General features: G+C 39.5%; 3 protein-coding genes across 3 annotated transcripts in view; 2 read left to right on the top strand and 1 right to left on the bottom strand.

The window, feature by feature from the left end:
• Positions 1–3,349, bottom strand: part of LOC115750044 (photosynthetic NDH subunit of subcomplex B 3, chloroplastic) — a 20,070-nt gene extending 16,721 nt beyond the window's left edge. The window contains exon 1 of the mRNA XM_030687180.2: positions 3,313–3,349. The gene's annotated coding sequence lies outside the window, so the exon portion shown is untranslated. The remainder of the gene's footprint in view (positions 1–3,312) is intronic.
• The window catches only part of LOC115750076 (gibberellin 3-beta-dioxygenase 1-like), a 25,842-nt gene extending 8,922 nt beyond the window's left edge, over positions 1–16,920 (top strand). Inside the window, exon 3 of the mRNA XM_048277902.1 lies at positions 16,829–16,920. The gene's annotated coding sequence lies outside the window, so the exon portion shown is untranslated. The remainder of the gene's footprint in view (positions 1–16,828) is intronic.
• On the top strand, positions 14,902–16,792 carry LOC115732516 (gibberellin 3-beta-dioxygenase 1-like). The gene is made up of 2 exons (XM_048277903.1): positions 14,902–15,449; positions 16,150–16,792. Exons 1-2 carry the CDS (start codon positions 14,962–14,964, stop codon positions 16,727–16,729), a joined length of 1,068 nt encoding a protein of 355 aa, XP_048133860.1. The 5' UTR covers positions 14,902–14,961; the 3' UTR covers positions 16,730–16,792.

The raw sequence follows: 16,920 nt of genomic DNA, 5'->3' as shown, positions 1-16,920 counted from the left end.
GAAAACTGGTGCATAGCTTCTGCATTTTTTCGGGAAAGTTTGTTATAGGCCTCAGTTTACAACACATGGTTTAAGCATCTAAGACTAACATATCTCAGGCTCACCCAACCCGAAGGTCTTCCGTCACCCAGGATATCTAGCGAAAGATAACGAGGAAGATGAATGGAACCGGAATGTTATGGTTGACAAGATCCACCTTTTATCTGCTTTTCCCCCTTTTTATGTTGACAAGTTATTTAAAATTGAAAGTAAAGGATTTTTGCCACGATGTAGAGTTCGTGAACCAGAAATCCATTCACTCAATCTCTCTCAAGTTCACTTTTAGGATATGTAATAAAGCTTTGATTCCCCTAGACTTGTGATGAATCTATCCATTCCTTTGGCTATGTTCAACTTTCAATCGTGTTAAAGGAAATTTAGATTCATCATATGATTTTTATAGTGATGTTACACTGAAAATAAGAGCTCAAGCTCTCTCTTTATAATGCAAAACAACTTGCGTTTGACTTTTCAAAACTTTCTGAAAACCAGTCTTATTACTTTCCCTTGTAAGGTGATCATCATATATTTTTTGAGTCCCGTATTTCCTTTTCTGCCCGTTTTGCAATGTTGTTTTACAATTAATCAATTAGCTAAGTTGGCACTAGTATTGTGAAAAACAAATCATTGTACAAGAGGCTACTACATAGGGTGTGCCAATAATATTTAAGATGTTCTAGATGAGCTCTGCCTTTCCCACATCAGACTCATGACAATTCTTAAGAGAGTAAATTAATTTTTAGTTTTTGTGCTGTGATCATCGTGTGTGGGAACTGTATGCGAATCCCCATATTTTAACGGGATTCAACGTGCATTTTACGAATTCAACTAGTCTTATTCAGGTTTTTCTTCTATAATTCGTGTTTTATCTCGCTACGTGTTCGTTTCGCGCCAAGGGAAAGTTCGAATGTTAACAGCTCTAGGTCAAATAGGCTTAGCCTATGCAATACTTGCTTGTCCCTCCCCAACCTGCTGACTGTAAAATCTGAGCATCATAGAGTCCCCTTCGTATCCGGTCTAGTGCCTAAGGTTTCTACGTGGTGAGTACACAGTGAAAAGGAGAGACTCCATAATGTATTAGCCACAAATTTCTTTCTGCCCATCATGTATTAGCTATAATTCGTCAAATTCGTGCACAGCAGCTGGCAAATGACATTTCAGTAAGCATTAGGTGGTCTCTTATATTACATGAGAAATGATCTGCTTAAACAATCCAATTTGCTAGTTTAGTCTCCAATTCCTCTAGTTTTGTCAACAGTGTCTCCAGTTTCGCCATCCGTGGTAGCCGTGTCTGCTTCTCCCTCAGTGTCTCCAAATGTCGTCATCCGGTGGTATCGTGGCTGTTTTCTCTTCTTATAAACTTATCTTCTCCATGTTTGTCCATTTTGCACGTTCAGTCTTCAGTTCCTTTAGCTCTGCCCTCTGTGAATCCACTTTTGTTCTCATTAACTCCAATTCCGCCATCAGTGGCCTCAAACTCATTGCTTTCGCGTCCGCTTGTTCTTGAGCAAGTGTAATAGTTGCTTCTCGCCCTTGAATGTCTTCTTTTAGTCTTATAAAGTCGTCTTCTTCGATCACCTCCAGTTTCACCTACAATATCACATAAACTTTGTCAACACTAATCCAAATCCTTTTCTTTCGCAACATCGTATCACTAAAGGACAATCCATGCCTTGCTGTGAATTAGAAGAGCAATTACAGTAAATGTTAGAAAATCTGTATGAACTAATATTAAGAAATAACATATATATCAACTCACATTAGAAAATTTTAAATTGGTCTAATTATAAGGTTTAGATTTGAATTGATATCATCGACATAGTTTTAGGACTTTTAGGATACTTTTCCCCTCAAAAAAAGTAAACAAAGATGGGTGCTAAGATCAACAACCTATCAGTAAAGATATCAACAACTTATGAGAGACTCGAAAAAGGCCACTCTGTAGATGATCCAACGTCATGAATTTTCCCGAGAGTTGAAGCTTGAAGGCAAAAGACGATGTGTCGATTCGAGCATCGAGCTCCAACATCAAGCGATGGTTATTTTATACTTGCGACCTCGGATGTTGTGACTGCTTTTGTTTATTGATTATCACGATACGAACTTACGAAGTGCATGCCTTGAATCCTGCAGTAGATGCAGCAGTAACTCCATTTGGAGTAGTAACGGTTTAGGTGTAACTGGCGCGAATGGGCTTATAAAATACCCACCATGAGTATTTTAAATGCCCCTGGCTCTCGAAATTCACACGACCATGCCATATTTTAAAGTCTACTCGAAAAGAGAAACGAGAATTAGTTATGATATAATGAAGAACTAGACTTGGAAGTCTACCCAACAAAGACAAATGAAGATTAGTTAGGACATAATTAATTCAACATTCGAAGCAGAAAGAGCTTTTGTTTAGACAAATACTATCAAATGCTGTGCACATGTACCTACTCTCGAGGGTTGGATCACAGGACAGACTTGCACGTGTTATGCATCCCCATTGCACAAGAGATGCTTAAATGCACTTTTATGTACTAGGAATCTACTCATCCGGCATCCCACAATCCCAATGAAAAACCTGAAAATGGTGCCGTACGAGAGTTACCCAGCAAACTGGCGAGCCATACATACGTACCTCCACAATGCAAGTTCCCCAGCTTCCACCACCTCCACAATTCATTACGTTTCCCTGCTGGGAGAAAGAATATCATCAAACACTTCTAATGCCTTCCAGAACTCACCACCACGCTTGAACAGAGAAAGTAGTCGAATTTCGGAATACATCCAGAAACCAATCACGGTATCCAGAACTCGTCAATCATTGAGAAATTTGTGCGACAAACGAACTTACATACGTGGCATAAAGCCCGACACGAACCATCAGCCGCTGGCTTCGGCTGCCATTAGAACCTCTTCATCAGCAGCAATACAAATTTCTTCACGCACGAAATCAGCATTTTATCTAACTAACATGATGACTTTTCGCGGAAGTTACATCTAGAAACTACATTGTTAGAGAAACGCATGACAATCAGCGGTCGCGAAGTGATTACAATGATGAACTCAAGCTCGATCTCTGGCTTTTCTGGTGCGGATAAAGAAGATTCTGTTCAACGCGCTGCACTCAACGACAGAGCAAGTCACCTCATCTTGCTGAGCTTCGAAGGTTCCTGGTGATTTCTGCAATTGGAGGCAACGTCCAATTGCCGGAGGTGTACGGTGGCAAGGCTCAGGGAAGCCATGGTGACCAGACCGTTCCTCCTTCCTTGTGGCTTTTACGTTTCCTGTGAAATTTTGTACATGGGATGTTTCTAGTTCATTTGATGGGATAAATCAAAGATGAGGCACTAACAAACATTCAGAGCTTGCAAAACACTGATGAATGAGGAGATGGCTTTTCTGTCACCTTGATTTAGCCATACAAAAGTGGTTACAAAACACACTTTTTTATAGACTTGATACATGACTCTTGAGATAAATATTTAAGAAAAAAAAAAGAGACCCTTGATAGACTCATAAATAGATTCGTAGAAATACGAACAGTCATAATGCACATACATAACATCACTCTTGATAAACTCGCCTAATAATGACTCTATAATAAAAGACTCTTAAAAGCAACGCTTACAATGAATGCTGGCCTTGATTCGTGCATTCATCTGGGGAGTCAAACAAGCACTGCACGAACATTTGAACCAAAAAAAAAAATGAATTTGGTTTAATTTCTAACACTCTCCCTTAAACCAAATTCTCTTACGTCAATCATTCCAAGCAGACTATTGAACTTTCGAAATGCATCAATTTTGAGGGCTTTGTAAAAATGTATGCTACTTGGTCTCTCGTTTTCACATGTGAGACTTCAATCTCCTTTTCTCTCACTTGCTCTCGGATGAAGTAATAAGACTGGATTTTTTGCCAAAGCAATGGTAGAAACATTATCAACAAAAATCTCTGTCCATTTCAATTGCTCCACATGAATTTCTTTGAGCAGTCTTCTCAACCATATTGCATGACAAACGCATGAGGATGCTACAACATATTCAGCTTTACATCTCGATAGAGTAACACTGGATTGCTTCTTTGAAGACCACATCAAAGTAGTATCACATGAATTTGATTTAATTTCTAACACGCATTGCTTTCTGCAAAGGACCCTAACCGAAGTAAACTAGAATGAGACAGATGACCCAATTTCTTTGAAAAACACAAATTTAAGTCAAGTTTCAACTCTGAGTCAAATTTCTTTCGTGAAAAAACACCAACTTTACTCGAGTGTTTACTCATCTTATAAAATAACATAAGCCTATTTTATTCGTATCCAAATTTGAGAAATGTCAAGTTCCATTCTAACGATGTCGTTAAAGATTCGACAGGTCACATGTAGAGAGGGAGTGATGGATTTATAGATGGATTATAGATAAGCCGCCCATGAGTGGGTTAACCCAATCTGTACAAGTAACTGTCTAGCAATCACTTTTGTTTAAAATGTGAAGTAACTGCCAAAGTTAGTTACATTCTTATCTTGTCAATAAGAAAAGAAGAAGAACGACGAACGACAGTTCTTCTATCCTATAGAAAACAAGAGAAAAAGACGTCGCTTTCTCTCTAACTCTTCCAAAAGCAATGAAGGAATGCTTCTCTCCGTTAACGTCAATTCGGTGACTCTCTCTCTCTCCATTGGGAACACTTAATCTGTGGATTAACAAGGTATGTTTGGTAATAATAACATTCACTTTGAGTCAGTGATTCAAGGCTTCTTGGGCATGTTAAATCCTCAATGGTATGTATAAAATTAGGGATTGGTTCCCCTAATTGGTATTAGAGCCATTATTCTTGTCTCCTAATTGATTGTGGTAGTTAGTAGTCGAATTAGTGCGAAAAACCTAATTCACAATAACGCACAATCATTCTCATTGGACATTTCTATGTTTGAATAGTTCGATAGGACTGACCATATTTATGCCTTTTGTTTTTCATGTAAGCTTTGAGCAGGAGAGAGGATAATCGTAAATTTCTACCTAATGCAAGAAATAGGAGGATAACCACTTTAATTATCTATGATCAGATTAAATACGGTAATCTTTACATGTATCAAGTATGTAGAGGTGGCAAAATGAGTTTAGTACCTATATTTTAACCATATTTAATGGTGGTGGGTTACCTTAAGTTTTAAAAACAAAGAAAGTGGGTCATAAATGAGTTACTTGTTAACTTAATGGGGCCCAAATAAGTTTTTAGTGGGTTATAAATGGGGTAGCTAAAATAACTCTCTTAAGTGATTCATAAATATGTTTTCAGAATATTTAAAAAAAAATCATTTTTTAATAATTTATTATTCTATTATATTTTTGTGTTTCTTTTTTTTCTTATTTTCTTCCTTTTTCTTTTTCCTCCTATCCTTCAAGACAACTGGCTACTGACAACCGCTAGCGAGCCTCAAGCTCGCCAGGATGGATTGAGCTCGAGCTCAGCGAGATCGGCCATGTTTGTGGTCTATTTTTGGGCTACGAGCCGTCGTCCGGGCCCAACGACCGACGAATGAAGTAGGAAGAAAGAAAAAATAAAAAAAAAAGGAAAAAAGAAACAAAAATAAAAAGAAAAAAAGGGAAAGGAAAGGAAAGGAAAAGGGAATTTTAAAAAAAAAAGAAATTATCCATAATATTTTAGGAATTTATTCTTTTGAAGAATGTATAAGAAAACTTTTTTTTCTAAATTGGATAAAATATTTAAGTGTCTTAACAATATGGATTTGATTGGATATGGGTCCCCACATTTGTATTGTATGATAATGAGTCAAAACGGGTTAAATGCATCAATTTAAATCTGATCATTTTCAACGTGACCCAACCCATCAATTTAATAGCTCAAGAAGTACGTAAAGTAGTGATTTTGCTTTTAAAACGTGCATGACAAGATGATTACTTAACGGGGAAAATGACATTAGAAATGGGAACTCCTTAGTAAGCGTTGGCTTAAGACATGAGAACATCACAAGTAAGATCTAGGCGTGGTTGTCTCAAATTTGAATATGACGTCTCCGTCGCTACACTCCGAATATAAATTTGCAACTGAGAAATTGCGGATTATGTATGTAGCATGCGAAACTCAACCCCAAAATATTACGAGGTCGCATGGTAAACTGAGCTCAAAATGGTGAACCACCACTCCACGTTTTAGCAAAGAAAAAACTTCGATGGGTGATTATTAATGGGACGTAAACCAATTGATGTGCGCAAAAGCTGACATAACCCCGAAAAAGAAAAGTGCCGAGTTCTTAAAGTGGAATTCATCGTCAACTCCCAAAATGTTTCTCAAAGTCGTTCTTCTCATGATCACATTCACATTTTTGGACTTCAAGCAACCTTCGATCGGCCCAATCCCTGGAACTATCTAAGGAGCTTGAGATCTGCATGAACAAAACTTAACAATTAACTGGAGCAAGAGAGCCCAATTTGAATGATTTCATAGGCTCGGATTCTTATATTTAATCAATTTTTCAGTGTCTAACGCATTCAAGAACCACTCATTTCTCGGGAAAATTACCAAAAAAAATTCTGAACCTGTTGTAATTGTATTAATTCAGTTCTAAACATTTTTTTGTATCAATTCAGTCCTAAACATTTCGTATTTGTGCCAATGCAATCCTTCCAGTCAATTTTAGCGGAGCCGACGTGGCATGGCCAACGTTGATGTAGCGTGACCAGTCCTAATATGGCAAATTTTTAATAATATTTTAGTATTTTTCGAATTTTAATTTTTTATTTCTTTTTTCCTTTTTTTTTCTTTCATTTTATTTTCTTTTTTCTTCTTCTTCCTGCAAAGCTCTCTTTGCGCATGCCAATTTGACAATCTCACTTCTCCGCCTGTCAATGTCCTTGGACGACTTTTCTTGTTCCGCCATTGCTACAATCATCTCTCTCTCTCTCTCTCTCTCTCTCTCTCTCCCGTCTCCATTGGCAAAACCACCATTTGCCTCGTCCCTCTCGCTGCCTCTGATTCCCACTTCAAGGGTTTCAATGCCGACGACGAAGACGAACCGTTCAAGTCCCTGCAGTTCTCCAATGCCCTCTTCTGACTCAACCCAATCGCCTCCTCCTTCTCCTCCCTCGACTCAATCCGGACCCGGAGATGTCCCGACTCCAGTTCCGAAGCCGATTCATGACTTGAACCTCCCAACTTGCTCTCAGGATCCTCTCAAGCCCTCTTCCACGGGCTTTGATTTTTGGGACGAAGACGAATTCGAAGCTCTTCCCGTCGTTGAGCGACCCTCTTGGAAAGAAAATAAAATAAAATAATTCAAAAAAATTAAAATGTTATTAAAAAAAATTTCACGTCAAAGTCGATCGTACCACGTTAGCGATTTATGATCAAAATTGATCGGAATGACTGAATTGACATAAGTGCAAAATATTTAGAACTGAATTGGTACGAATACAAAAGATTCAGGACTGAATTCACATAATTACAATAGATGTAAGACTTTTTTTATATAATTTTCCCCTCATTTCACGATCTCATCTTTCTTTGCTTTTTGCTGGGTGGGGTTACGTGAAATGATGTAGGAGTAGAAGTTTTGTGACAGAAGTGGCTTTGATTAACTCTTTTTCAGAAAGGTAATTGTCGGAAATTTGAATCTTTACCAAAATGAAAAAGAAGGGATGTAGATCCAACTCTTAAATACAAAAAATCAAGGACTAGCTCTTGATTAGGTCTATGATCCTAGAGCACATTTGGGATGAAGTCAATTGTCCTTAAAGTCAAGCTGATATATGACTGAAGAGTTTCCACACCTTTCCTTGAGGTTTTTGCATTAGTTGGGTTTATGCCGACATTGAAAATTGCCACCCAAAAGCATTTTTGCCATCATCTGCCTTCAAATTCACTAGGAGAAGTTATTGTTTATGCTAACTGTGTTAAGGTAAACTATAAATTCATTACTATAGTATAATGTGTTGCCTCTTATCTTTAATTGGTATTCGATGTGGATTCCGCATTCACTCGATATTATTGGAGATTAAATTTCGGTCCTCTGAAGCTTCTTGATCGTCTAAAGAACTTTCGATGACCTGCACGTAAGCTTTCAAGGATTCCTTGTAAAGACCTTTCGATACTTAAGTTAAGCCACCAGAAGAAAAGAGATAATTTAATTTTGAGTTGCTGAGATAATGTGAGACTTTGAGAGTTTACATGAGTTCTTTCTTATTTAAATAAAGGGATATGTGCACTAAAATCCTAAAACTTGTCAAGAAAGTGCAAGTAAGTCTTAAAACTTACAAAAAGTGCACTTACGCTCTAAAATTTGTCAAATTGATGAAATCAAGCCGTTCCGTTGATTTTGTCCAATTTAGCTAACAAAAAAATACTAACGTGGCTTTTTTAATATCTTCTCTCCCGTACATGGCGATGAGTTGGACAAACCAACGTCATTTTGATCTAAATATGATTTTTATACAAATTTTATTTAGATTAAATAATAAATGTAAAAAAAAAAGCAAAAAGAAGAAAAAAGCAGAAAAAATTGGAAACCAGGCAGCGGGGCTACCAAGCCCTTACCGTCGGTAATGGTGGGGGAATGGTTGCGAGGGTTGCCGGACCAAGCTAGGGACCAGTGACCCCTACGACCGTAGGCCGGGGTCATCGTCCCTCGCCCAACTCTGGTTGAGGGCTGCTACTCGTGGGTTCGACCACCAATGGAGGCCCTCAACCAAAATTGGGCAAGGCCAGCGATCTCCACTGACCATTACCCCACCATCGTTGACCCTTCCCAACCATGGTAAGGTTGCAGCGGTGAATGCTTTGCAGCCCTCGCTGCCTAGATTCCAACTCTCCCTTTTCTTTTCTTTTTCTTATTTTAACTTTGTTTATTTTTATTTAATTTAAAAAGATTTGTATAAAAAATTATATTTTAACCAAAATGAGTTTTAACCTTATGTTTCATGTTTTAGCCATGCCATCGCCACGTAGGAGAGAGAAAATGTTAAGAAAAAAGTTACATCAACATTTTCTATCGCCCAAGTTGGACGGAGTTAATAGAAGGACTGAATCACACAAATTTAACAAATTTTAGGACTTAATTGCACTTTTTGCAAATTTTAAAACTCAATTACACTTTCTTGACAAGTCTAAGGACTTCAAGTGCACATATCCCTTTATTAAACAAATGCACTTTCCGAGGATATCAATGCTCTCGCCCGAGCACACTTAACATTAGAGTTCCAATGCTAAATGTTTTCATTGCATTGAAAAGCGCCTCTCATGAGTTAATTGTAATTTCACATTTATATTTCAAGAATTCTCGCCCAATGTTTGATGTGAAATCCGATCATTCTTGTACCCTTCACTATCCTAGAAGCTTGTCAAGAACCGCCCCTTGTCCGGTTCCACTCGCCCCGACGATCACTCGCCACCCTCATTAGACCATGGTGTTAGACTATGGGTAGCTAGACCAACAAACCAACATGTACAATCAATGTTTCCTTGATGTCTTTTACCACTCCGTTGCCGACTTCCGTAACTAGGTTGAATATCACTTCGTTCCCATGTACAAGTCGATTATCACTCTGTAATGTGAGTTTGTTTCTTGCTCTATTACTTTAAAGTTAATACAAAGCCTTTTGGCCACATCATCCCTACATCTTGAAGTGTTATATATCTCGTAGTCCATTTGATTTAATCTATTAAAACGAGCCTAGGAAATGTTATTATCTATTTGGTGCAATTGAATGTCCAAGAAATTTCAACAATTTGTTCTCTCTACAACTCCGAGTCTTTCTTATTTTCGTACCCAACCTTACTTTAATCCTTATTAGTAAAAATTGATGACCATGACAATGATTGATCGAGGGATGGAAACGCAATAATAGAGAACCAGATGAACTTGTCGCATTGTTGATATATCAAGAAGGATTTGGAAAGTCCTTCCAAGAAGGACTTGGATTTTGGTCATTGTGGCCCTCATTGTATGTGGAAAGGAATTTGCTTGGTCATCGTAACCTATGTGGAAAGGAATTTCTGATGCAGGGAGGCAGTGCGTGGATGGGTCTATGCTTGGGGTGGAAAGCCACAACGAGAGGATCTACATTAGGTTTAATGTCGGCGAATAAAAAAACCTCGACTTCGTTTTTTTGTAACGTCGGTTGTTGGGTTTTTGGAGCATCCGACTAATTTTTTTAGGGCGTAGCAGTTCTTTCATCATATCGACTGATAACCATCGTTCGGTTAACTTAACCGACTCCGTTCCTCGGTCTCAACTGGTTCCACAATTGGTAGGCCTCTAGGAGCAAACTCAAAAACTAAAAACAAATTCTATCACGATTGTGGTTAAAAAGAAAATTTTCTCTACTTTTTTTTTCCTTTATAACGTCGGTTGTTTAGTTCTTCTAGAGCACTAAACGAATCTCTTTGTATCGCGGCAGTACCCTCGTCCTACCGCAATCGAATGATCATCATACCTAGGAGGCCTCTTAAGTAATGTAAAAGGACAAAATTCTACCCTTGACGGCGATCCCCAATCTTCGTAGAATAAGTGAGCGATTTACAATCATCAAGTTATTGAACATATCACGAAAGGAAAAAGGCTTGGGGAAAAGCAAAATCTTCCACGAAAATTTTTGTGATGCTTTGTCAGATCATGATGAGCCGGCTTGACGTTTGGCCAATCACCTACAACTCTTAAATTTCCAAGGGAGCCGACGAGTCCTAACCTTCTCCTTTTTGGTTCATTCATGCCTCCGAAAAGTCCATTTCTGTGCACACGTTTGGCGCGGCATTTACAAGTAGCTTTTGACTTCTTGAGGCGCTAAGCGTAAGTTTTTGTACTTGGTAATACAAAGTTCATTCTTTTTCATTATTCTCCGAATGTTAGTTCCGAGGGTTTAATCAACTTTTTGTTTTTTCAACTTTGTCCTCGCTAATAAATTGATATTCCTTTTTTACTCATGCCGCTTGGATAGAGACAAAGACGATCATAGCTAGGAAGCTTCGCAGCAAAGGCCGAGGGATGTCGACGTAGCTTCGTCGACGGTAGCTCAATGCCGACAAACTTCATGTAGATGAGACCCACCTGACCTTTGGTCAAGTGACCTCAGCGCCGCCTCAGCTGGGGGTTGCCAACCCCAACGAGACATCCACGAGGTCTCGCGCCCTGTAGTCGATGCTCGTCGGGCTCCTGATCTAGCTTGCCAATGGTCGCACAATGCCAACAAGCTTCGCCCAAGCAAGACGTGTTTCACCTTTGGTCAAACAACGTCGGTTGTATCTTTGGCTAGGGTCGCACAACCTCAATGAGCCTTGCCGAGGTTTCACGACCTTTATTTGACCCTCGCCGAGAGCCAGCAAGTTTTGCCAAGGGTTTCTCGAGGCCGGCAAACTTCGTCCAAGGTGAGAATAATCTCGCCTTGGTTCAAGCAAACTTGGTGCCTCCTTGCGCGAGGGTGGTGCAACCCCCAACAAGCCTTGCCGCGTCTCTCTTTGTTTTTTTTTTTTTTCCTTTTTGCTGTAATTTTACTACATTATAAAGCTGTTTTACGGAAGTGTACTAAAAGTCTATTGTTCAAACACCATTTTCTTTTTTTGGAAACACCTTGAGTCAAAGAACTTTGTCTAGATACAGAGTCATAAAAATAGAACTGTCCCAAACGTGCCTTCTAAGTACCTTCAACAGGAGAGAATTGTTCATTTGGTCTCAGTTTATACCGACAATAATCGGCCGACCTCTAGAACTGCGAAGATAGCCCTGTTTATGTGTTGTTTAGTCGAACGACTCCTACCACTACTCTCGCAATTTAACTTTTTTCCAATACAAAACATCCGAAACCATTCAAAACATAAAATATATAAAAAATTTGTACCATAAATTATTTCCTCGTAGATTTTCAGAACTGACCATTTTTCTTCTCGTTTTTAAAATTTAAAGGGACCATCAAAACTATGAGTGATAAAGTAATCTCTTACCTCCCATATAACCTACATGGAGTGTGTACTTCGCTGACGGTTGACAATCTAAGTTAAATATTGATCTCAAATTATTATGGATTATGTAAATATAAAAAACACCATAACTGTCATAACTTGTGTACGACGCTCACTTGAATATCATAACTATTTGTTTCAGTCACTTGAGTATCATAACTCTCTTTCCGATTACTTGAGTTCCATTTAACTTTTCAATTAATCACTTAAATGCTGTAATTTTTAAAGACATTTCGATAAGCCATGTCGGACTTTCCTTACTTGGGTGAATGTTTTTTTAAAATTTTTGGCACAAGTGATCAATGGAAACTAATGACACTCAAGTGAACGTATTTTAAAAGTCATGACACTCAAGTGATCAAAAGATAAATTATGGTACTCGAGTGAGCGCCGTCCAAAATTTATAGAGCTTGTGGTGTCATTATCCCTTGATTGAGTTGCTAATCCATAACATAAAACCAAGAGAGTACTCTTAATCCATCGCCAATTGTCCTTTTCTGACACTTGTGTCATTGGGAGAAAAGTAGGGATGAGCGGTATACGGGTTCCACATGGAACCTCAAACCTACCCATCGGAATAAATTCCTCATTTTTTAAAACTTAGAACCTACCATGCATACCCCGGAACCTAAAACCTACCCATCATAGGTCCTATGATCGGTTTTAAGGTCTATCCAGGTTCCATCTATATTCTTAATTAAACGATTGCAGTGAATAATCATATTTAATGACTACCACTTGCTGCTATAACTTACTAACCATGACTCATATTTAGACACGCAAATAAATATGAAACATTAACGAAGCAAAAATATTAGTTATAAATATTGCTGGAAAGGAAGCTTAGACTAGTGGTTCTAGATTACACACTCATCATCGGATGCCATGGAATACCGCAAAATCGCACGAAGACATATACCGAGAACAACAAAACACATGCTCCTGATTTAGCTTCCAGGTTTCACTTACTTGGAGCTTTTTTGTAGGAACCAAGATCCCACTTTTTGAAACCCGAAACCTATCTTGCCTATCTTGAAACCTGGAATTGAATTGATCCCCGATCAGTTTTGTTTTAGGTTCGACCTTGCAACCATGCTCACCCCTAGCCAAAGTATCATGGTTGAGGACAAGCCCGTGCAATGCCCGATGAGCGGGAACACCAGGTCAATGTTCCCTCAACATATCGTTGTCAAGGATAATTTGGCAAATCACATCCTGATAATTGACTGTACCGTGCTAATTTACATTGGGTATCCAGTCTCTCAAGCGAGATACAGAACACTTCAACACAATATTGTTTCAACTTGCCATGGCCATCATCACGAGCGTGACATTAGCTTATACCAGTTTGAGAACGAGGGGAGACTCCACCTTTGGAGATCCTCTAAGATGATGGCCATCACATCCTTGGGTTCCAAAAACAAACAATCTGATCCCACTCCCGCAAACCAATTGTATCAACCCTTCTGCATTTCTCATACTTCAACCTAATGCTACAAAACCCCTCTTTCATCTCACACGGGGTATGGGAGACTTCGGGACGTGGCACTCTTCCCCACTTAATTTTTACAACATCCACATTGCAAGCTATTCAGTCACCTCCTTACATTCTTCAACCATCACTGCCACTTCCTTGAAACTTATGTGAATGGTAAATGCTTGCGCAATAAAACCGGCTACTCCACTACATTAGTCGCTTCCCTCGATCAAAGTTATTCCTGAATCTCCAGCCACTTGTTCTCTCTTTGAATACAGTGGCATCTCAAGCCATCACCACTCTTTCGGCAATGCTTTCTTTCGCCTATTAGGTTTCTCTTTATCTTAGCAAACCAAAAGAAGTTTCTCCTCTTGGTGGAAAAATGACAAAATACTATTTATCTGAAATCCACTCGTATAATTTGGGAAACCTGCTCTAATACCATCGGTCGGGCCGAAAGTTTCCTAGTCGATGACGAGCCCGCGCAGTGCTTGGTGACTTGGATTTCCAGGTCAACCTTCCCTCAATAGATCATTTTCAAGAACAATAGGTCGAATAACATCCTCATAATTCACCGTCCCTTGCACAATTTAGCTTGGGCATAAGCGAGATATACATATCACTTAAGTATAATAAGTGGTGTCAACCTATTGTACCCATCATTAGGATAACAACATCAACTTCCGATCAATTGTGCATAGGAACTAACTCTGCCTTCAAAGATCCTCTAAAATAGTAGGTATTCCATCCCTAAATCCCTAACACGAACACTCCGATGCTACTCTCACAAAGTTGCATGTCACCCATAGCAATTACAATCTTATGCATACGCTATGTCTCTACATATGAAAAAAAATCATTACCTAAATTCAATTTCACTGAATTAATTCCAATCACAAGTCAATATATAGCAATCAAGTCAGTGTTGGATTTTGTTAGGGAAAGTGCACTGTCCAATACGTTAGTTTATGTAGTATGATTAGTTCTTACCAATTTCCACCACATACCATCCAGATAACAAGTTCATACTATATTTCTATCCAATTTGCCCCTTTAAGTGGGTCCACTTTCATTTTCCCACTAGAGGACAAAGTATGTGTTTATTGTCCACACGAGAGCACGAAGAAAGAAGAAGGGAAAGAAAGGAAAAAACAGCCTTGTCATGTAATCACTAAAAACTGTTTGGAGTCTTATTTTTTTCTTTTTCTTTTTTGGTCAAGTTTGGAGTCTTATTGAGATGCCAAAATTTCTACAGATTTTGTTGTTCCCTGTTTTGTCTTACTCAACCATCCCCAACATCCTTCCCAAACCATATCCAGACACCACTTCTGTCCGCCAGCCGGCCCCATCTCCACCCTATTAAAATTTAAGCCAGATGTTTTACGTTAATGTACTCGCTTAATTAGTGTGTGTAGATATATACATATAAAGAACCCCTATCTTTCCTTGTTAGCTTCTATTGTCCTTTCAAATTCCAGCTTTTCATGGCTACTCTCTCTGAAGCCTACACAGAAACACCTCTCCATCTTCAGCACATCATCCCCATAGACTTTGATTCTGTTAAAGAAGTGCCGGAATCGCATTCGTGGCCTCGATCCGGTGATGAGTCTCCGAGGAGGATTCTCAGTTTAGATGGCGATCACTTCTCACTTCCCGCCATCGATCTCGATAGCCCAGACGCGATCAAAATGGTGGGTCATGCATGCAAAGTTATGGGCATATTCCAGGTTACTAATCACGGAATCCCTTCAAGTCTTCTGAGGGAGGTGGAGTCGCAAGCTTGGCAGTTTTTCTCGCTCCCTGCGATAGCCAAGGTAAGGGCCGTAAGGTCCCCCGGCGGAGCTACGGGCTATGGCGTCGCTCGGATGACACCGTTCTTCAACAAGTTCATGTGGCATGAAGGGTTTACCATGATGGGATCGCCACTGGAGCATGCTAGGGAGGTTTGGCCTCATGGGTATGGCAAGTTTTGGTGAGTGATAACTTCCATGCATGGACAATTCATGCACGTAGAGAAGGTGATGATTAGGTAGATGGTGTATTTAGGCATGACTAGGTAGAGCTAGGGTTTGGCTGGAGAAATCTTTCATTAAAGTTTGTTAATAATTAAGAAAGTCCATATAAATACATAAACAGTTAATAGATGAAAGTACTTTTCTTTGAGTGTGAGGAATATGGTGTTTCTACTTCACTCCCCACCCCAGTTCAATACCATATTGGGACCAAAGGCAAATTAAAAAGATTATCTTCCCTTTTTCACTAGATTATTACTTGCATGATTACTCATTTGAACAGTCCCTTTGAGATTGTAGTGAACATCAATATCAAAGAGCTAAAAGAGAGGAGAGAGCTGCATATTTAGTAAAGATTAGAGACATTGAAACTTGTTATTCGAGCTTACTAGTAAGTGAAGCTGAAAAACTCCATCGCATGTAATCACTTCTTAGGGGAAAGAGTGATTTCCGATGATGAATAATGGAAGCACAAAAATGTATTTACAAATTTTGGTTTTAAAGTGATAGAAAAGACTCTTTTGACGACTTGAATATGTGCCATCGGTAAGTAAAATTTTTAAAACTTGTCTTCGTATCGTTATCATTATTGATCTTTCCTATACTGGGCATAATTAATGTTTTTGTCCTCTCGTGTTTGTTTGTGGTCACGTACATCAGTGAAGCCATGGAAGACTATCAGGACAAAATGAAGGCGCTCTCCGAGCGACTACTCGCCATGATCCTGAAGTACCTCGGCATATCCGAGCACGACATCGACTGGCCGCGACTCCGGAGCAACCCATGCTCGGCGCTGCAGCTGAACTCATACCCGCAGTGTCCTGATCCGGGCCAGGTCATGGGGCTCGCGCCGCACACCGACACCTTCTTCTTGACAATACTTCACCAAAAAGACAGCGCACATGGGCTCCAATTCCACAGGGAAGGCCGAGGTTGGGTACCCGTGTTTCCCATGGACGGTGCACTTGTGGTGAACGTGGGTGACATGCTCCACATCATGTCTAATGCCATGTTCCCCAGTGTTGTTCACCGGGTCATCACGAACGAGAAAAGGCACCGGCTATCCATGGGTTACTTTTACGGACCCCCGATGGATTTTCGTGTTGGCCCGATTCACAGACTCATGCAGACCTCAGGCCAGGAGGTCGCCGCTCGGTTCCGGTCCATCACGGTGAAGGATTACGTTCAGATGAAGGCCAAGAATCTTGACAAGGCACTCTCGATGATTAGAATAAGATAATGTAGAATCAGCTCTTGTTTTTGCTCTTTCTTTTTTTTCCCTCCCGTCGTCTTCTTTGTAAGGTTTGGTCTTTGTTATTAGTTCCTACTTCCTAGTCAGGTGCATGACGCAGGATTATTCCATAACTTTTTAAACGCACACGGGTCTTGAGGAAAAGCCGCTTGTGAAAAGACAAAAGTTCTATGTTTGTG

The sequence above is a fragment of the Rhodamnia argentea genome, chromosome 4 (assembly GCF_020921035.1).
Source record: "Rhodamnia argentea isolate NSW1041297 chromosome 4, ASM2092103v1, whole genome shotgun sequence".
In the NCBI taxonomy this organism is placed as follows: Eukaryota; Viridiplantae; Streptophyta; class Magnoliopsida; order Myrtales; family Myrtaceae; genus Rhodamnia; species Rhodamnia argentea.
This window is presented reverse-complemented; position numbering and strand designations above follow the sequence as displayed.

Bases quoted from the DNA above. Each gene is read 5' to 3' on its own strand.
- LOC115732516 (XM_048277903.1), top strand. From the start codon at position 14,962: ATGGCTACTCTCTCTGAAGCCTACACAGAAACACCTCTCCATCTTCAG. The intron at 15,450-16,149 runs GTGAGTGATAAC...CACGTACATCAG, and splicing joins CATGGGTATGGCAAGTTTTG to TGAAGCCATGGAAGACTATC.